Source organism: Phascolarctos cinereus, unplaced genomic scaffold, assembly GCF_003287225.1.
Source record: "Phascolarctos cinereus isolate Bilbo 61053 unplaced genomic scaffold, phaCin_HiC Scaffold_4;HRSCAF=312, whole genome shotgun sequence".
Lineage (NCBI taxonomy): Eukaryota > Metazoa > Chordata > Mammalia > Diprotodontia > Phascolarctidae > Phascolarctos > Phascolarctos cinereus.
This window is the reverse complement of record NW_027555847.1, coordinates 247,913,297-247,934,395: the sequence shown is the minus strand read 5'-3', so window position 1 is coordinate 247,934,395 and position 21,099 is coordinate 247,913,297. Positions and strand designations below refer to the sequence as shown.

General features: G+C 47.4%; 1 protein-coding gene across 1 annotated transcript in view; it reads right to left on the bottom strand.

The window, feature by feature from the left end:
- FLII (FLII actin remodeling protein) overlaps positions 1 to 21,099 on the bottom strand; it is a 44,040-nt gene that overhangs the window by 3,130 nt on the left and 19,811 nt on the right. Inside the window, exons 6-26 of the mRNA XM_020967401.2 lie at positions 20,552 to 20,713; positions 20,353 to 20,456; positions 19,659 to 19,834; positions 19,218 to 19,375; positions 15,037 to 15,121; positions 13,156 to 13,303; positions 11,384 to 11,517; positions 8,648 to 8,860; positions 7,942 to 8,121; positions 7,351 to 7,433; positions 7,165 to 7,239; positions 6,850 to 6,933; positions 5,621 to 5,792; positions 4,802 to 4,906; positions 4,301 to 4,492; positions 2,793 to 2,981; positions 2,502 to 2,641; positions 2,025 to 2,283; positions 1,604 to 1,758; positions 1,216 to 1,276; positions 943 to 1,071 (exon numbers count right to left, since the gene is read on the bottom strand). Of these exons, the coding sequence (XP_020823060.1) occupies positions 943 to 1,071; positions 1,216 to 1,276; positions 1,604 to 1,758; positions 2,025 to 2,283; positions 2,502 to 2,641; positions 2,793 to 2,981; positions 4,301 to 4,492; positions 4,802 to 4,906; positions 5,621 to 5,792; positions 6,850 to 6,933; positions 7,165 to 7,239; positions 7,351 to 7,433; positions 7,942 to 8,121; positions 8,648 to 8,860; positions 11,384 to 11,517; positions 13,156 to 13,303; positions 15,037 to 15,121; positions 19,218 to 19,375; positions 19,659 to 19,834; positions 20,353 to 20,456; positions 20,552 to 20,713 (3,004 nt within the window). The remainder of the gene's footprint in view (positions 1 to 942; positions 1,072 to 1,215; positions 1,277 to 1,603; positions 1,759 to 2,024; positions 2,284 to 2,501; positions 2,642 to 2,792; positions 2,982 to 4,300; positions 4,493 to 4,801; positions 4,907 to 5,620; positions 5,793 to 6,849; positions 6,934 to 7,164; positions 7,240 to 7,350; positions 7,434 to 7,941; positions 8,122 to 8,647; positions 8,861 to 11,383; positions 11,518 to 13,155; positions 13,304 to 15,036; positions 15,122 to 19,217; positions 19,376 to 19,658; positions 19,835 to 20,352; positions 20,457 to 20,551; positions 20,714 to 21,099) is intronic.

Sequence of the window (21,099 nt, the reverse complement as noted above, 5' to 3'; positions counted from 1 at the left end):
TGCTATTACCCCCATTTTACAGATGAGGAAACTGAGGCAGGCAGAGATTAAGTGACTTGCCTAGCATTACACAGCAACTAAGTATCTGAGGTTGGATTTGAACTCGGGTCTTCTTGACTCCAGAGCCAACATGCAATCTAATGGGAAGCAGTGCTGTTTGGTCTCCTTTCATCCTCTTAAAAGGTATTAAAGGGACAACTAGGTGGCACAGTGGATAGAGCACCGGCCCTGGAGTCAGGAGAAACCGAGTTCAAATCTGGCCTCAGACATATAACACTTACTAGCTGTTAAGTGACCCTGGGCAGGTCACTTAAGCCCATTGCCTAGCCAAAAAAAAAAAAAAAGGTATTGAAAAGTCCTCAAAGAGTTTTTGCTTATGTGGGTTATAGCTACTGATACTTACCACGCTGGAAATTAAAAATGTCTTAGTATTACGAAAATAGTTTTGACTTCGTGGACCTCCTAGACCAAATTCTGAGAACTGCTGCTCTTGAGTAGGGGTACCTAACTCAGTCCACAGACAGATTTCAGGGGTACATGAACTTGGATGGGAAAAAAGTTACATCTTTATTTTCAGTAACCTCTAACCAACATTTAGTTGTTTCCTTCCATTATGAACATAGACAACAAATCACAGCAGTATTAGCAGTACCTGTGACTTTGTCACCAATAGAAAGAGCAAACGTTTTCATATCACACGATGGTGGTTACAGGTATCTTGAACTAGTTTATGCTCCTACTGCTTCAAAATTACTGTAGTTACTGGACCCAGCATTAGACTGCATGAGAGCAGTTTTTCTGTTTGCACACTGTCAAAGGGGTCCCATTACCCAAAGAAGGTTCAAACCCATCCCCCGGCAATAAGAGAATTAAACGTCCCTCTTCCACCCCTGAGGTCAGGGCCAGGCCAGAGGGGAATCCCCATCCCATCCAGGCCCTTACCTGTTTGCTGTATGAGTCATTGAACATGTGGTTCATGATGTCCTCGGCTAACTTGGCCTCTTCAGGGTCAGCTGCCCGTCCAACCCATGTGTACACGATGCCTTGATTGTCTGTGCTCTCAAAGGGGACCTAGGGACCAGATCAGGAAAGAGAGTGAGTATGCCCAGCTCCTTCCCCTGCCTTCATGGGGCTCCCTGACCATGCCATGCCCAGGCTATGCAGGTGGAGAGGAGGCCCAGGTTCTCCCCCCCCTGCCCAGACACAGTCCCTCACCTTGAGGATAAAGCAGAATTCAGAGTTGAGTAAGCTGGAGTCTGTGTTGATCTGGATACATCTGTAGAATAGCCGGGCCAAGGGGGAACAGAGGTAAATAGGGAGACAGAGGGCCAACTCCACCATCTGCCAATCCCCACCAGTAAGTCCTGGGGCAGCCCTGGCAGGCAGCAGTCCCTAAAAGCACCTCCCCTAAACCCCTAGGAAGGCAGGCATGTGTTCCATGATCCAAACCCAGGGCCTCTTCTACTGAACAACTGAGGTCACGAGGACATTCACCTGGATTCTTGCATGCATACATGATACAGGGACAGACAAGACCTAGGCCCTGGACAAAGTGGGCCTGTGGCTTTCGGGGAAGGCAGTGGGGAGGAGAGGTGTCAGGTACCGAGTACAGAGGGCACTGCCATTGGTGCGAATGTGGTAAAGGCTGGGTTGCTGAGCATTCTCTGGGGTTTTTCTCTTCCCCTTGTGGATAATGAACTTTCTCTTGAAGTGGGACAGGAACTTAGGGTTCTCCTGCTGCTGAGTCATTCGGACCACCTGGGAGGGGAAGGGAGGGAAGAGAGAAGAAAGAGGCTGATGAATCTGCCCTGCCAGATGGATCCCAGATGCTCTCCTGGCTCACTGTCAACTCCCTCTCCCTCAGCGCCTTACCAGCCACCCTGAGTCTTATTTAGGCTCCCTGGGGAGATGGACAGACTACTCAATACAAACGTGAAAGAAGTTCCCAGCCCTATTCTCTTCTAGAGGCTTTACTGGGGAACAGGAGTGTAGATGTGCCCTTAGCAGAGGGGTCAGGGCCTCACCTCCAGTTTGCCTGGGAAGAGGCTCTCAAACTTTTTCTGCAAGCTGAAAGTGAAAGTGAGCCAGCCCATGTTGGAGGCTTCTCTGCCCTGCCAGAAGTAGACCACGCACTGGAAGTCCTCCTCTGGCTGCTTCTCCTCTGCTGCAGCTGCCTCCTCCTCCTCCTCAGCATCCTGTTCTGCTTCCCCTTCTCCTTCCGTTGCCCCAGGAGCTGCTTTCTTCTTCTTTTCCTCTTCTTCATATTCCACAGGGACCCAGTACCTGTGAAAGGGAGAGGGGAAGTGAAGATGGAAAAAGGATGGCCTCCTCTCACCCTCATACCCCGAGCTCCTTTCTCCACAGTAGGACAGACATGGGAGAGATGCTGGAAGTCCCTATCCTCCAGAACAACCCAAGGATCACAAATATGTCCATCTTGTGCCCCACAGCAGTGGGCTGAGGAAGAATACAAGGCTAGAAAAAGACAATGGAAGTCATACCTGCAGAGGAAGACGTAACAGTCTTGGGTATGGAAGTGACCAAACTCCTCCTCAGGCAGACGGGCAAACTTTTTGCCTTCGAGGACAAAGCCCTCCATGCCATCCAGGTCTTCATTCCACTCTTCCATCAGCTGTTCTGCCTGCTGGGCCACTCTGTCATCAGAGCTGAGCCTGTTCATGGATGTTCCCCTCCCCCAAGACTCTGCATCTTGCTTTCTCTTCCTTCCACCCAACCTTCTCTTCTGTGGTCCCCTTCCTCCCTCCTAAGTTGCCCTCCAGTCCCCCCAGCACCTCAGCCAAAGCCATGGGTGGCTGGCGTGGAAGAAACAGGGCTGTCAGATCTGCCTTCATCTGGTCCTTCTTCTCCGTGTCCTTCTTCACCTTGCCTGCCAACCTGTCCCCTTGCACCACTGATTCAGCATTTCGGGTGTAATCAACTTTCAGCACATCATCCCAGTTCTTAAACTTGGCCTTAAAAACCTAGTGGGTTTTTCAATGTATGAACAGTTATGCTGACTTTCTCCCCCATTTACAAAATACTATTTGGCATATGGGATGGTTCTCTGGGAGGGGGAGGGATACATGGAATAATATGGTGATGTAAGAAACAGAAAATATCAATAAAAACCTTTACACCTTGCTGGATTTTGGGGGGATGGAGGTGGGGGTTAAAAGGTAGGGGCAGGGGCAGCTAGGTGGTGCAGTGGATAGAGCACCGGCCCTGAATTCAGGAGTACCTGAGTTCAAATCCGGCCTCAGACCCATAAGACTTACTAGCTGTGTGACCCTGGGCAAGTCACTTAACCCCACTGCCTAGCCCCCACACACAAAAAAAAAGGTAGAGGCAGCAAGTTGCAGGATGAAGGAAGGGACTATAAATGTTGGTTTGTCTTGTACCTAGCTGGCTGAGTAGTTATGACTCTGGACTTGGAATCAAGAAGGGCTGAGCTTAAATCCCGCCTCAGATACCTACTACACGCATGACCATGGGCAAGTCACATAATGTCTGTAAGCCTCAGTTTCTTCATCTTTAAAACTGGGGTAACTAACAGATGTCACAGGATAAATGAAATTAACTTGTAAAAGTGATTTGTGAACCTTAAAGCACTAAATAAATGCTAGCTGTTGCTACTGGCACTGATCAGAGATTTTAAAGTGTATTTACAAAATATAACTATCATCTTTGATTTTCATAACTCTATCCTTCCTCAAATAGGCTGAATGACTTGCCCATGATTTTGTTACTGGTTTTCAGTCATGTTTGACTCTTAGTGACCCCATGGATCATACTGTCCCTGAGATTTTCTTGGCAAAGATACTAGAGTGGTTTGCCATTTCCTTCTCCATTGGATTAAGGAAAACAGAGATTAAGTAATTTGCCCAGGGTCACATGGCTAAGTAATTGTCTGAGGCCGGTTTTGAACTCGGGTCTTCCTGACTCCAGGCCCAGCGCTCTGTTCACTAAGCCACCTCGCTGCTTCAGAGCTAGCAAAAAGGTAAGGTTAGAATATAGCTTTAGAGAGGCAAAGGACCTCAGGCATCAGCTGGGGCAACCCCTTCATTTCACAAAAAAGGAAACTGAGGCTAACAATGATTTAAGTGACTTGTCCTAGTTGACACAGGCAGAGCAAGAATTTGAACCCAAATCCTCCAATTCCAAGGTCATCTTACTTCCCACTATACCCCAGCAGCTTTATATGACAAGGGCTAACAACCACCCCATGGACCAACTGGATCGGTCCAGGTAAACAAGTCAGGGTAGAAAGGGATGCATGTCCAGAAGCTCCTTGTGAACCCACCTGACACTCTGTGCCCTCGAGGTTGCGGCTGACCATGGCATGCCGGGGTCGGTGCAGCATGCTACAGAGCTCCTGCCCCAGTTTCAGGGCAGCAGCTCGTACGAGGCGCGGGGACTTGCGGCCAACCCAGATGAACACATCGGACCAGCAGTCCAGAATGTATACCGACTTGGTGTCCAGAAGGCTCTGCAGCTGGAGTGCCAAATGCAGGGGAGGAGGGATGGGAGAAACCTCATGAGCCCTGTCCCAGGAGACCCTCTCACTCCAGACACTGACACCCCAACCCCAATTCTCACCAGTGGCTATGCAAATGAAGCTCCTCCCACCCAAAAACGAGTTAAGGCCCAGGTTTCCAGCATGTCCCTCTCAGTTCCCAGACCCAGGGCTTTCCTAACTTGGCTAACATTCCCATGACAACCAGAATGCTCTAGGCCCTTCCCTTCTCTGGTCCCAAACTGGACCAGCTTGGAAATCTCCCCCAGGCTCAGACACCAGACATACCAGCCTCATCTCAGGCATTAGCTCCACCTTTGGCCGTTTCTTGTGTTCCACCGAGAGCTTGTAGTTGATTTGGGGTAGTTCTAGGTAACCCAATCCCAGGCCCACCTAAGCCAAAGGTGGGGAAGGGCAGGGTTAGAATGAAACGAGGTCTCCTGCATCTCCCGTCACCAAGGCTTCTAAGTCTTCCTTCGCACAATTCCTCTGAGCCATCCAAGGGGGAATGAAGACAATGCCCCCAACGTAGAGTTCTGGCCTTCTTAGCTTACCTCCCATCTCCCCCCTCCTGTCCATCTTCTACACAATGCCAGAGAGGCACAGACCTCATCATGTCCTGGAGTACCAAAGTGCACAGGAAGAGGATTCTGGGACGGAAGGTCTAGGCCCTTCACAACCTGAATTCCCACTCTTCTACACACATCCTATACTCCAACCAACCAGTCTTACACAGCTGATCAAGATCTGTATTTGTGTCCACGTTGTTCCCACCCTCCTAGAATATGCTTTCCCTCAAACACTTCCCAAATCCTAGCCAGCTCAAGTCCACCTCCTTCATGATGCCTTCCTTGAGCAATCCCAGGCCACAGGGATCTCTCTCTTCTCTGGCCTCATTTTCTAGGTGGCTGTGCCCTGGACACATAATGTCTGACCACACTCTCCACAGAGGCTTTTTTTGGAGAGGGTGGGTATCTCTCCAGCCTCCCTGAATAGACTGCAAACTCCCTGAAGGCAGGGCTTCTCACACCCAAGGTCCCAAGAGACCTGGCAACTGACAAGAACTAGATCAGGTTCTTGTAAAATGCCTGACACTCAGGGCCTTACCTTGTAGAGTTTGGGCCGGGCAGGGCGGAAGTCATCGGGGACATGCTTTGTAATCTCATGGGGCTCCCCACCCAGCACCTCCCAAAACTCAGGGACTTCCTGGCCCTGGGACAATAGCGTGATCTCTGCTTTACCCTTCCTCTCATTCTTGTTGATCTTCTCTGCAAATAACCTAGTGGGTCAGGAAGAGGAGAGAGCTTTAAGACACTAAGAAAAGTGGTCTTGGAGAAGAAAAGGCTCAGGTGGGTGTCATTCAGTCGGTTCAGTCCCGTCTGACTCCCTATGACCCCATCTGGGGTTTTCTTGGCAAAGATACTAAAGCGGTTTGCCATTTGTTTCTCCAGCTCATTTTACAGATGAAGAAACTGGGGCAAACAGGGTTAAGTGACTTGCCCAGCACCACACAATTAGTAAATGTCTGAGGCTGGATTTGAACTCAGGCTTTTCTGACCCCAGGCCCAGCATTCCTGTGCCACCTAGCTGCCCCTAGAGGCAGTTAGGGATAGAATAACAGATCTAGAGCTAGAAGGGACCTCAGACGCCATCCAGCTCCAGCCCTGTCATTTTATAAATGAGGAAACTGAGGCTTGAGAAAGTTAAGTGAATTGCCCAAAGTCACTAAGGTAGTGTCAGCAGTAGGACTGAGGGGCAGCTAGGTGGTGCAGTGGATAGAGTGCCGGCCCTGGAGTCAGGAGGACCTGAGTTCGAATGTGGCCTCAGACACACAACACTCACTAGCTGTATGACTCTGGGCAAGTCACTTAACCCCAACTGCCTCACCAAAGAAAAAAAAAAACCACAACAAAGCAGCAGGATTGAAACACAGGTTCTCTTGACTCTAGAGTCAATGATCTTTCCACTGTACTATGACGCCTTCTAGAAGGCAAAGGGTTAACACATGCAAGAAATTAGACTTGGGGCAGCTAGGTGGTGCAGTGGATAGAACACTGGCCCTGAAGTCAAGAGGACCTGAGTTCAAATCCAACCTCAGACACATGATATGTGTGACCCTGGGCAAGTCACTTAACCCCAACTGCCTTTAAAAAAGAAAAAACAAGGAAAAAAAAGAAGGCATCCAGACAGCTCAGGGAATAGTTCTGGGGTGCCAAGTAAATTAGAGAAGGGATAGAAGAGCCACATATAAAGTGAGGCTCATGGCATGCCTGAGCAGCACCCCAGCTCTGCTTCTAACGGGGAAGGCGGGTGGGGGCCAGGGGTGGCTACTGCACCTGGCTTTGGTAGTACCATTCAGCGTGGCTTGGGCCCCTCTCCAAATATAGATGTCCAGCCCATGGTCCAGGAGGAAGACAAACCTGGAAAGAACAAGGGAAGCCTTAGAAGATCACCCATCGCCCCCCATTTCCCTCTACCCACCCCTGGCCCAGATGAAACACATTGGGAAGGGAGGCTCAGTGATTTGGGCAGTAAGTATGGTTTAAGATCTCCGTCTCTGGGGTCCCCTTCCTCTAGCACTGGGGGCCAGCTCCATCAGTCGCCATGGGGAATTCAGCTGAACTCCATTTCTGGGAAATCGGAGGACTCACCGAGGATCCAGGGAAGCAGCCTTAAGGGGCACGGGCTCCAGCTTGATGTTCTTCTTCCCAAAGACTCGGTACAGTCTGTAGGACTCAACGGTGGGAGAAAACTCAGCGAAGACACCATAATATTAAATCCCCCACCAGAAAGGCCCAGAGCCACCTCTCTCTGCCCCACCTCTACCTCACCCTCACCTGGTGACATAGTGTGTGTCTTCAACAGTATAGAAGCCACTGGCCGTGCCCCCCTCAATGTATGAGATGTCATGGTCAAACACCTGTGGAAAGGGGAATATTTACTGCCTTGGCCCTGTAGCTGAGACCCACTCTTGGGAACTCTAATCTAGTGGAGGTAGGAGGGAAAGGGCCAGGGCCATGATGGATAAGGGATATATATGTATGTGTGTATGGGAATACGTGTGTGTGTGTGTGTGTGTGTGTGTGTGTGTGTGTGTGTACATGAATGTGTGCTTTATGAACCAGGAATGAGAAGAGGAAGAGAGTCAGCGACATGATGAATAAGAGTCTGTATGTATATGTATGTTTGTGCGACATTTGGGGACATAACAAATGTGAACGTGTGGTTGTGTATGAGTGAATATACACACACGGGCATACTCACAAATAAGTGTGTTTCATGAACAAGGACCAAGTGTGTGTACCACAATGTGAATGTGTTTTAATGTATGGGCTTAGGGATAGTGCTGGTGTTGGGCAGGAGGAGAAGGGAGGTGCCCTGGCGGCTTAACAAGCATATCCCCCCGCCCTCCCGGGGCCAAGACGTGCCTGGAGGAACTCCTCACTCTCGTCACCCATCTCCTCCCGGATGGTTCGGCACTCGGCACCCAAGTAATTCCGAAGGTTGACTGCATGGATGGCTGAACAGGCTTTCTTGTCCAAGGTGGATTCTCCACCAATCCAATAGTAGATCTCCCAGTTCAAGGAGCCACTCTCATCCAGGTATGTCTAGGGATGGGACAGGGATGGGGGTGGGCCCTCAGTCAGTTACAATGGGAGTCAGGCTAGGCGTCACACCTATTCATGGGGCATCTTCCTCTCCTCCTCCCCTTCCCTTCTGCACTCCCCCCCCAAGCAGAAAGCCTTAACGATCCATCCCAGGGGACCATGTACGTGCGTCTTCTCCATCTTCCCCATCAGCCTAGGTGCTTAACAAAAGCAGGGATTGGATTTCCTGGGAGTTGGTGCTCCTTAAGAGCATAGGAGAGGCTCTTCTTGCAAAATGTCAGCAAGTTGATGCCTTCTCTTTCCCCAGGTAGCCCCCTCCTCCCACCTCCAGACTGATTCCCCAGCCCATCTCCAGAACAGCCATCCATCACCCTCTCCCAGCCCCTTCCCCCAAGGCTGCTTTATAATTCTCTTGCCCTGGAGGACCTCCAGCTTCCTCTCCCCACCTGCCTCAAGTCCCTCCCATTTCCCACCCTCTCTCTACCCCTGGCACACTCCAGGTGCCAACCCTACAGACTGCACTAACCTTTAACACAATGTAGCAGTCCGCCTCATAGAAGCGGCCGTGCAAAGCTTCGTCCACTATGGTGGGCACAAAGTTCTCGATCTGCCAGATGGTGAGGCCTGGCAGCTGGCCCACATCTTCTGTGAAGAACTCCGAGTAGTCTAGAGGCGGCTTCTCTAAGCCCTGATCCCAGCGTTTGGCTTTGGTGTCTGACATCTTTATATCCACATTCTCCTGAGGGTTGGAGGGAGGGGAGAAAGTTAGGGAAAGACCTCTATCCAGCTGAAACATGTGGGCCAGGGCTGGGCTTCAGGGCCACCTGGCCCTCTGGATGCCCTCTGGGTAGAAGTTAAGAGACAATGAAGTCCAGGGATGTACTCTTAACCCCTACTTCTCTCTCCCCCTCTTCCCTCCAGTCAGTCTAGACTTCTCATTGAACCTTACTCATTGGTCAGTCGTCAGTCAGTCAACAAACATTTATTAAGACCTTTCTATGTGCTAAGTGCTGGGATACAAAGAAAGGCAAAAACGTGGTTCCTACTCTCAAGGGGCTCACGTTCTAATGGAGCAGATGACAAACAAATAATGATGTATAGGGAGAATGGGAGGTAATCTCAGAGAGAAGGCACAGAGCATGTTCATGTCTTCTTTCATGTTAATCTCTTTCCTCCCCTAGAAAAATCCTAGATTAGCCCTCCTTTGTTAAAGAGAAAGATGCTTTACAGAAATCTAGTTGGAGAGACCTCAGACGCCAGCATGGCATAGTAGAAAGAAAACTGGATTTGGAGGTTCAAATCCCAGAGCTGCCTGTGTGACCTTGGACACTTAAAACCTCTCTCGGCCTCAGCTTTCTCATGTGTAAAAGGAAAGGGGTGTACTAAATAACCTGTAAGGTCTCTCGGGGATCTAAATCAATCAATACTGTCAGTCTAACCCACACCTAACTGAGAATGTCCCCTACAATATTCCCAATATGTCATCCAGTTTTCCACAAAACACAGTCTGGTATTCTCTGAACTGCAGATGAATCTAACCACAGTCCTTTGAGCACACAAGGACCCCTGTTAGCCTGATTCTAAAACCTCCCCCAAATCTGTTTGCTTGACTTTACAGTTATAACAAGGATTTGGGTTTTTTGTTTCTCTTTTTGGTTTTGGTTTTTTTTTTTCAATTAAGAGAACGGGAGGATGGAATAGAGAGAGAAAATAAATGCTGGCAAATTGAAAAAAAGTTTTAAAAAATATTAAAAATAACACCCCCCCAACTCCTTGCTAACTATCCAAATTCTTTTGAGTCCAGCTCAATTACTGATTGTTCCTCGAAACCTCCCCAGATGACTCTAACCCCTGGTGTTTTCTCTCTCTGCGCTCCTGCTGGGCTTTGCCTTTGAAGCCCACAGCCTAGCACCGTCACGCTCAGTTCCCTGTCAGTCTGCATCTTCTGTGAGGGCTGTGAGGCTCGGAGGGCAAGCACTGCCTTCTTCTGTCTTCTTCACGCGGCCTGGGACGCTCAGTAAAGGCTTTTGGTTGGCTGAGCCACCCAGAGGTGTCCTGGGCTAGGAACGTGGAGAAATGAAACCGTACAAACCGAACGGGACACCGGCAGGGACTCAGACCTGGACAAGACGTAGTGCAAGTGGGGGGTGAGGGGAGGAGATGTGCTAGGGAAAGGCTCGTGGAAGCAACTGGGTCAAACAACTGAATGATCAGAGGCCTCTAGAAACTAGGGAATTAGGTGACACCCTATGTTCCATTACATTAAAAGGCTAGATCCTCTCTTCTAAACTTCTTGATAACATTCTCCTTCTTCCTAAGCTACTCCTTTAGCTCTGCCCATTTCTGGGAAAGGATCAGTGACAGACAACCCCCGCTCTGAACATGTGCCACTCCATCCCATCCAAGCAAGGGTTTAGTGCTCTAAGTCCCAGGGGATAAAAGGCACACCTGCCTGTGTTGGGCTCACATTCCAGACAAACTGGCTTAGCTGCTGCTCTCTATGTGTGACATTCCATCTCTCACCTTTGGGCTCTTGCATGGAATTTTTGTTGTTCGGTCATGACCAACTGTCCGTGACCCCATTTGGGGTTTTCTTGGCAGGGGATACTGGAGTGGTTGGCCATTTCCTTCTCCAGCTCATTTCACAGATGAGGAACTGAGGCAAACTGGGTTAAGTGACTTGCCCAGGGTCACATAGCTAGGAAGTCTGTGAATCTCATGAAGATGGGTCTTTCTGGTTCCAAGCCCAGCGCTCTATCCACTGTGCCACCTAGATACTGAGTCACGCCTGGAATGCTCTTCCTTTCTGGCTTTTATCACCTTTCTTTAAGGCTCAGTTCAGGAAGCATCCTGAAGGCCTCTTGTGATTTCCCCAGGTATTAGTGCTCCCCCCACCCCTGAAATTATGTTGCAGTTTTTCCTTTGTATATCCTATGTATTTACTACATCTGTGAAGACGTTGCATTCCCGAAAAGAATGTACGCTCCCTGAGGCCGGGGACTCTTTCAATTTCTGTCTTTGTATCTCTAGTACCCAGCACAATGCCTGGCAATAATACATACACAATAAGTGCTTGTTGAAATGAACACATAATAAAGCTATTGATAACCCACAAATTCAAATCAACATCGCCTGGAAATAAAAGCTCCTTATGTCCCATATGACCCTGGGACTTCTCTCCTGCATTAGGAAATCTGTGGGTTAGAGGGCAGGGAAAGAAGGTCAGAATGGGGCCAGTATGGGATGAGATGATTTCTCCTACCTCCAGTTTTTTGTTCTTCTCTTGAGCCACCTCTGACATGCCCTTCAGCACCTGCTTCGCTTGATCGTCCTGGGCTGAATCTTTACGCCGACGAAGGCGCATCTTTCGAGCCAATGGATCCTTGGGACCACTCCCTGAGGGGCATATGAGAAGCACAGTCAGGACTGAAGGCAGTGATCTCACACCATCAGACTGGCTAACATGACAGAAAAGGGAAATGACAAATGCTGGGCGGGAGGGAAAATAGGTACATTGTTAGTGGATTTGTGAACTGGTCCAACTATTCTGAAGAAAAAATGCTCAAAGGGCTATAAAACTGTGCATACCCTTTGGACCAGCAATATCACTATTAGGTCTGCATCCCAAAGAGATCAAACAAAAGAGAAAGGATCCTTATGTACAAAAATATTTATAGCAGCTCTTTTTGTGGTGGCAAAAAGTTGGAAATTGAGAGGATGCCCAATAACTGGGGGGTGGCTGAACAAACTGTGGTACATGATTATGATGGAATATTACGGTGCTGTAAAAAACAGCAGGCAGGATAGTTTCAGGAAAACCTGGGAAGGCTTACATAAACTGATGCAAAGTGAAGCAAGCAGAACTAGGAGAACACTGTACTTTGTAGCAACAGTATTGTCAGGATGATCAACTGTGAACGACTTGGCTATTCTGATCAAAATAACTGATCTAAGACAATTCCAAAGGACCCATGATGAAAAAATGCTATCCACCTCCAGAGAGAGAATTAATGAAGTCTGAATACAGATGGAAACACGTTTTTTCATTTTCTTTTTTTTTTCAACACAGCTAATGTGGAAATATTTTGCATGACTTCACATGTAGAATTGAGATCCCACTGCTTGCCTTTCTCAATGGGAAGGAGAAGGGCTGGAGGAAGGGAGAGAATCTGGAACTCAAAGTTTTAAAAAATGAATGCTAAAAACAAAAAAAGAATGAAGGGAATGATCCTCAACTCCTGACAGAGAGGTGATGGGCTTAAGATGCACAATGAGCCAGACATTTTTGGACATGGTCAATCTAGAATGTTTTGCTTGACTATACAAATTTGTTACAAGGGTTGTTGTTTTTGTTTACTCCTCGGGGATGGGGGGAGGGAGGGGAAAAAACGCTTGTTGATTGTTTTGTTTTATTTTGTGCTGGCAAGGCAATTGGGGTTAAGTGACTTGCCCAGAGTCACACAGCTAGTGAGTGTTAACGTGTCTGAGGCTAGATTTGAACTCAGATCCTTCTGACTCCAGGCCAGTGCTCTATCCACTGCGCCACTTAGCTCCCTCAGCGCTTGTTAATTGAAAAAATTACAATTAGGAAAAAAAACTGGAGAAGGAGTACGTCTTTAGCCAAGTCCTACCCCTCTCAAGACTCTACCTCTATGAGGGAAATTTTCCCATTCAGACCACATTATACTGTGTGTCCCAAAAACTTCATGACAGAGACGTGATGAAATATGTATAAATGAGACATACATTTTTGGAAGTGACCAATGTGGGAACTTATTTTGCTTGATTAGGTTCATATGTTACAAAGGCTTTGAATTTCTTTCTTTCTTTTTTTCCAACGGTGGGATGGAGTGGGAGATCTAGGGAAAAAAAGCTTAGAATTTTAAAAATTCTTATCTATGAATCCATCCCTCTTTTAAGGCAGATTAAGTACTTTAGGACTTGGGATTGGGGTTACACTGACTGCTCTCTCTATCCTCAGTGGGGGAGGGAAGGGAGAGAAGAGGGGATGTCCACCCTACTCCACCGACCCACCTGCACCTGCAGCGGCCACAGTAGCTGGGGAAGCACCAGCCAGGCGCAGCTGGTTTTGCAAGGAGAAGTCAATGTTGTACCATTCAGAGGAATGGTCTGCTGGCTTGGGGGGCATCACCAAGTTGGGGTTCTCTCGCACATCCAGGACCTGGTGGGGAGGGCCAGAGAAGATAATAATAATGATGATGATGATGATGATGATGATAATAATAATAATAATAATAATAATAATAATAGCTAGCACTTACATGGGACTTTGAAATTTGCAAAGCATTTTACAAATATCACATTTTATCCTCATAACAACCCTAGGACATAGGTGATATCATTATTCTCATTTTACAGAAGAAGAAAGTGAGGCAAATAGAGGACTTGCCCAGGGTCACACACCTATTACATGTATGAAGCTGGATCTGGACCCTGGTCTCCATGACTCTAGGTCCAGGGCTCTATTTCTAGCAGTAGAAAGACGCTCTCCATCCCCTACTCTTAATATTGTTCATGAGAGTGGGTCTTAACCCTAACCCTCCCAGCCAGTTCTAGGTAGAGATGGGGTGAAGTAGGGGCAGGAAGCTCAAATATGCCACCCCCATGAATTCAAACAATCCACAGAATGGGTGGGATCCACGCCCAGCACTCAAACTTCAGGACCAGTCAAGGAAGACTTTCCAGAAAAAACTCTCTCCACCAACAGCTTACTTCATTAACTCACTTCCATTAGTATTAAAAGCTCACTATTCTCATCTAGTAGAAACAAAGGAGATGCCCAGCAACGAGGGAAGGCTAAACTATGATACATGAATCTAATGGAATTACTGAGAAAGAAGTCAGAGAAGACAGACAGAACCCCTCTCAACACTGGAAGACACGCACATCTGCAAATGAGCAGCCTTCTACAAGTGGACTCTTATTGTTCAGTCATTTTTCAGGTGTGTCTGACTCGTGGTGACCCCATTTGGGGTTTTCTTGGCAAAGATAATGGGGTGGTTTGCCATTTCCCTCTCCAGCTTATTTCACAGATGTGGAAACTGAGGCAAACAGGGTTAAGTGACTTGCCCAGGGTCACACAGCTAGTAAGTGTCTGAGGCTGCTTTTGAACTCAGGAAGATGGGTCCTCCTGACTCCAGGCCCAGCGCTCTGTCCACTGCACCACCTCCCCGCCCACTGGCAGCTCCTACCAGAATTCTATTACATTTTCTTTTGTTATTTTCCTGGAAAGATATCCCACTTGATAGAATAGAGTAGCTCCTTAAAATCTGACTGTTGAGTGGAACACCATCCAATGATGAATAGTTCCAGGAAAATAATTATGAGGAGGAAGGAAGCTAATAATAATAATAAAATATAACAGCTACCATTTATATGGTGCTTATTATGTACTAGGACTTGTGCTAAGCGTTTTCCAATTATTATCTCATTTGATCTTTACCACAACCCTGAGAAGTCAATACTGTTACCATCCTCATGTTACAGATGAGGACATTGAGGCAGATAGAGATTAAGTGACTTGTAGAGGGTCACACAATAAGTGTCTGAGGCAGGATTTGAACTCGGGTCTGATAGGCTCAAGGTCCAGTGCTCTATCCTCCGTACCACCTGGCTACTTAGCAGCATGTCTTGAACTTTTTTCATAGGTGGTTGGGATAGGGGCAGGGAGGATTCAGATCTGTAATTTCATCCGTGCAGGGAATATCCCATGAGAACACCGAAGCAGGTGAGCAACATATCTCTAACTTACAGTTTTAGAGAATGGGTTAAGTGACTTGCCCAGGGCGACAGTCAGAGGCAAAACTACCTACAACTCAAACCCAAACCTTCTCACTCCCAATCCAGCGTTCAAACAGGCCCGGGGCCTTTGCTGGCTTCAGGCCCAGGACTTACCTCTACTTCTGTCAGGAAGTGGATGGCCTCAGGCAGGGTCACCAGTCGGTTCTTATTCAGGATTAGCTTTCTCAGTTTGGTGCATCTGTGGGAGCCAAGTGGGGCTGACTTCAGAACAAGGACTTCACACTCGTGGCTCCCAAGTGCCCTGGCCCAGGGGCTCTGAGTCAGCTGGGAGGTCACTAGTCATATGAAGCACTTCCTGAAGCAGGGATTCTTAATCACCCCCAAAGATCTTGTCCATGGATCGATTTCAAAAGGTCTTGTGAACTTGGATAGGAAAAAACTAAATCTCTGCTGTTGTTTTTCAGTCATTTTTAAGTCGTGTCCGACCCATGACCCCATTTGGAGTTTTCTTGGCAGAGATACTGGACTGGTTTGCCATTTTCTTCTCCAGCTCATTTTACAGATAAGGAAACTGAGGCAAACAGGGTTAAGAGACTTGCCCAGGGTCACACAGCTAGGAGGCATCTGAGGCTGGATTTGAATTCAAGAAGATGAGTCTTCCTGACTCTAAGCCTGGCACTGTGTCCCCAGTGCCACCTAGCTGTCCACAAGAATATTAATTTTATTGTTGTTGTTGAGGCAAACAGGGTTAAGTGACTTGCCCAGGGTCACCCAGCTAGAAAGCAACTGAGGCTGGATTTGAACTCAAGTAGATGAGTCTTCCTGTCTCTAACCCTAGCACTCTGTCCACAGTGCCACCTAGCTGCAACCTAAATGAAATTCAGCATTTCCCTGAATTATCGGAAAACATTATGCTGAGAAGGGCACTATAAGCTTCACCAATCAGTCAATCAATAAACATTGATTCTGTGCTTACATACCAGTGCCAGATACCGTGCTACATTCTGGGGACACAACCAAGCAAAGAAAGACATTCCTTGTCCTCAAAGAGCTTATGCTCTAACCTAACCCAAATTAGCAGCACGCCAGACTGTCAAATTTCATGAATTTTATGACACACAAAAAATTAAGAATACCTACTCTAATGAATCCTTGGGCAGGGGATGCAGAGACCTAACCCACCCAGCCACAAGCCTCTGGGACAATCAGGGCCATCTGCTTAAGGATGACAGCAGCTCCTATTCCAGCAGGACACCACCCCTCTCCTACCCATTCTCTGCCTCATTTCTTACCTAGCCTTAATCACTGCCTGAGCACTGCTTCAGTCGAAGTGAGACCTGTTAAAGACTTTAACTCAAAAGGGCCAAGGCCTCCCACTGCATCCGGGGCCATCTCCAGCTGTCCTGATCTATACCTTGCCACTGAGCCCAGATGGGTTCAAGGAGAAAGTGCGGCTGGTGACTTTGCACATCTCTCCCTCACTTCAATCCAATTCACTTGCATGTCGTGGCATCACCTCCCTGAGCTCATGGTCCTCTTCGAGAATGAAGGACAAACAAGAACAATCATCTACTCCACCACCAACCCAATCCTCCCTTTGAGGGAAAATGTGTAAACCTAATGTACTCTACTGGTTTGATGGTTTAACTTAGTTTAACATATGATTGGCTTGGTGGTAAGATGGTCTGGCTACTGAAAACATAAACAAACACAAAACTCTATTTTAAAACACTAGGTTGGGGCAGCTAGGTGGCGCAGTGGATAGAGCACCAGCCCTGAAATCAGGAGGACCTGAGTTCAAATCCCACCTCAGACCAAACACTTGACACTTACTAGCTATGTGACCCTGGGCAAGTCACTTAACCCCAACTGCCTAAAAAAACCAAAACAAACAAACAAACAAATAAAAAATAAACACTAAGTCAGTCGTTCAATCACCCAAAAAGGATATGAGTTAATAATGGGGGCGGCTAGGTGGCACACTGGATAGAGGGCCAGGCCTAGAGTCAGGAAGACTCCTCTTCCTGAGTTCAAATCTGACTTCACTTACTAGCTGTGTGACCCTGGGCAACTCACTTAACCCTGTTTCCCTCAGTTTCCTCATCCATAAAATGAGCTGGAGAAAGGAAATGGCAAACCACTCCAATATCTCTGCTAAGAAAACCCCAAATGGGGTCAAGAAGAGTCAGATACAACTGAAAAATGACTGACTATGAGTTAATAATGAACAGCTAGGGTAGATGCAGTTTGGATTCTTATATCAATGATGAAACCTGTATAGTAGAGGTATTGTGAGTCTGGTGCCTACCAGATTAAAATGTAATTGGGAAATGTTTGACAAAATAAATAAAACTACAATACAACATAGATAATGTTAATTTGTGGTTTTCTAAATCAACATGCGACCTGTAAGGGATTTCTATTTGAGTCTGACATCACTGTTGTATAGAACCCAGTTACTCTGAAAGGAAAGAAAAAAGTAAGAGTGGGTAAACTTAAGAATTATTTATTATCATCAAATTAGAGGAGATGGGAGCAGGTGGGAGGGACGGACCTGAGATTTCGTTGGCCTAGGAGTAAGGGTTCTTAACTTGGGGTTAGTGAACTTTAAAAAAAAAATTGTTTATACATCTGTTTCAATATAATTGGTTTCCTGCATAATTTTATTTTATGCATTTAGAAACATTAATTTGAGAACAGGTCCAAAGGCTTCACCAAACTGCCAGAGGGGTTCATGACACCAAAGAGTTAAGGACCCTGTAGGGAAATCCATTGAGGAACTTCCTTTACTAACAAGTAGGACGGGTCAGCACCTTGTCGAGAACTTATCTTAGTTACTTGGTTAACTTCTATTTAAGAGGCTTGTCCAGCGTCACACAGCAAATATAAGTCAGGAGTGAGGCCTGAAGTCTAACCATTACACCCTGATATTGTGAATTATAATAAAACTTTTTTTATACTAATAACAGTAGTGATGATGCCACCTTATACAGATATCTATCTATACCTATCTATACATCTATCTACCTATATAATGCTTTCTCAGTTCCCAAAGAACTTTCATTTATTATATCATTTGATCAGATTCTCAAAAAATCCCCGTGAGCCACTTGGGATGGGAATGATCAGTCCTTCTGTAGAGATAAGATTTTTAAAGGATTTTGTCCAGGTCACGAGACTAGTCAATGGCAGTGGTGATTCTCTGGAGTACCCCAAGATACCACGTATGCACAGAGTAGTAAACTGGAGTAGGCCTGTGATTTCACTGGAATGGGGAAACTCTCTCTATCAATGCAGTCTGGCACCTTCTTTGTGACTTATAGTCTATAGTCTTATAGACTATAGTGGCCTTGGGTCACTCACTGAGAGGCTAATGACTTGACCAAGGCCACACAATCTTTACGTGTCAGAGGTGGGACGTGAACCCAGGTCTTCCTGGCTCTAAGGACAGCTCTCTATATGCTATGCCACATTGCTTCCTACTAGGAGGAACTAAATAGCCATCATAGGTTGGACCTCAACCATTCAACCCTTTAACCAAGATGGAAATATCAGATGCCCAACCCATTCAGAAAAGGACGCACATGCCCAAATTTGTCAGAAGTGTGAAGGATCAGAACTTGGGATACCAAACCCAAGGTCAGAAGGGTGGCAAGGGCTGGACCAAACCAAGGAGCTCTCAATATTTCCAGGAATGCATGACCTTAGAGGAGGACCACAATTACATCCTTATTTAACATAACTGGTTTCCTTTTGTATTTTATTCTACACACAGATAGGTTCCAATTAGTGCAAATGCTGAATACTGAGAAGTGGTCACAGGTATTCAAATCTACAGTCAGAAGAGCTGAATCATATAAAATATGGTCATTGGCCCAGCCCAATGGAAATATGCCATGCAAATTCAAATAACATGATCACTTCAGAAGATTCATTACTTCCACCAATTGAGTCCTAGCTATGTTTAAAAACATTGATTCTGAGAAGGAGCCTACCAGTTTAAACAGATTGCCAAAGGGGTCCATGACACAAAATAAAAGTTAAGAAGAATCCCTGCAAAGGTCACAAGCTGAATGTTAGAAATTGGGGTTTTTAAAACTATTCGCCTCCATCTCCCCAGAGGAAAGAAGGACAAAAAGAAACAGATTTAGATTCTACCAGGAAGAACACTGTTGGACTTACATCTCAAGGCTTGAGACGTTGGGATGAGTGTCCCAGGCTAGTTCTGGACTCTCGCCTTTGCTCAGGCCTGGAGGTTTCTCAGCTGAGCTTTTTAGGAGGGAAGAGGGATCAAAGCACTCTTCCTCACCCAGGCCCTTATCCCAGCCGCCTACCTGCACAGACTCTCAGGAATAAGTTCCAGGTTGTTGTTAGCTGCCATGAACTCCTCCAGGTTGGCCAGCTTGCCGATACTGGAGGGGATGCCATCAAAATCCACCTTGTTGGAGTTCAGGTATAACTTTTTCAGCTTTGTCAGCTTGCAGATGGCAGACTAGAGACCAAGAGCTTTGTCAGGGTCAGGCTTGTGGTCCACTGGACCCTCCCAAAAATATTCTCCTACCACCTCACAGAAATCTTCCTTGTGGGAACTGGATAAGATATGTTTCTCCCATCCTTCCTTTACTTCTTTCTCCCACAGCCCAAGACCATCCCAACAGACCATATGGCACCATCTGCATTCCACTTCCTAGGACCATGGTCCCCATCCCTTTTCATCCCCCCTTCCCTAAAAGGTCCTGGCTGAAGCCCAGGTCATGGATGTACAGGCCACTCACTGGAAGAGAGGTGAGCTGGTTCCGAGACAGATTCAGTGTCTCCACCTGGACCCACTGGTCAATGCACAGAGACAACTCAGAGATCTGGTTGCTGCTCAAGTTGAGGCGGCGAAGGTTGGGGAGGGTGTACAGGCACTCAGGCACCCAGGTGAGGTCATTGCAGGACAGGTCCACATCTATGGCAGGGTGACAGCACTAAGAATTTGGCGAAGAAGGGCCAGACTTTGGGCAGAGTGGGAAGAGTAGACCAGAAGGGACCCAGAGCTATACTCTAACAGCCTGGGGCTCCCTCGGATGCTACCTGCTCACCATGAATCCAATTCCAATAAACCTCTCCCCTGGCACAAGATGGGCAGGAAGAAGGAGGCTTCAGGACAGTCAAGAATGTTGGAGGAAGGAAGAGATCTCTGGCAGCCCGTTCCCTCAATGACCTCCCCAGGCCAGGTGAGTCTGGCCACAACCTCTTTGGCCTAAACCTAACACCACATGTTTGCTTTATAATTTACAAGGCACCTTTACACCTGCCATCTTACTAGATCTTCAGATTCCAGGCCCAGGCCACAGCAAATCAGAGGAAGAGCAGACATGATGATCTGAATGCCCAGTTTAGCACTATTGTCTGTGTGTCTCCTCCCTTTACTCTCCCTCCCTATCCTAGGGGCCACTCAGACTCCCAGGTCATCCTCTGCCTCACCAGCAAGGTTGGTCAGGCCCTCCAGGCTGGTGGGGAGGTTGCTCTGGGTGCGCTGGGTGTTCCGGAGGTGCAGGGTCTGCAGGGCTGTCATAGCAGGGAGCTGCCTAGAGGGGAAAAGAGGGGAACAATGCAGACAGTGAGAAGGGGAAAGGGTAGGGCAGAGGGTGCGTGAGCAGAACAGGAGCAGGGGAAGCGGTACCTGAGCTGGGCGTGCATGAGGGGGTTGTTATTGAGAATCAGCGTCTGCAGGTGCACAAGGCGTCTCATCTGGGGGGGCAGACTCTCCAGCTTATTGTCACTCACATCCAGGTACAGGAGATCGGTCAGGTTGATGAAGAGCTGGTTGGGGATGTTGTCGATGCTGGTGGGGAGAAGGGGCGGGGTGGAAATCACAGCTCACCTCACCAGCCTATTTTTCAATTCTGCCCATCACCGATCTCACATTGTTCTCCCCCTACCCCATCCCTTATTACCCTTATTATCAATGGCCTACTCCCAAAGCCTGGCTTCCATACCCCCATCCTCTTATCAAAATGACAGCTTTAAGATGCTATCTCCATTGAAATACTCCCACCTATCCCCCACTGCTATTTCAGGGAGTCTTCACACTTCTCAGCCATCATAGGAAATCACCAAAGTGTAAGAGAATGAATGCTATTCTCCATGTCACGAGACCCAAGTTCTAGAATTAACTATGCCACTAAATTCCCTATGTGACCATAGGCAGGTCACAATCTCCCTCAGCCT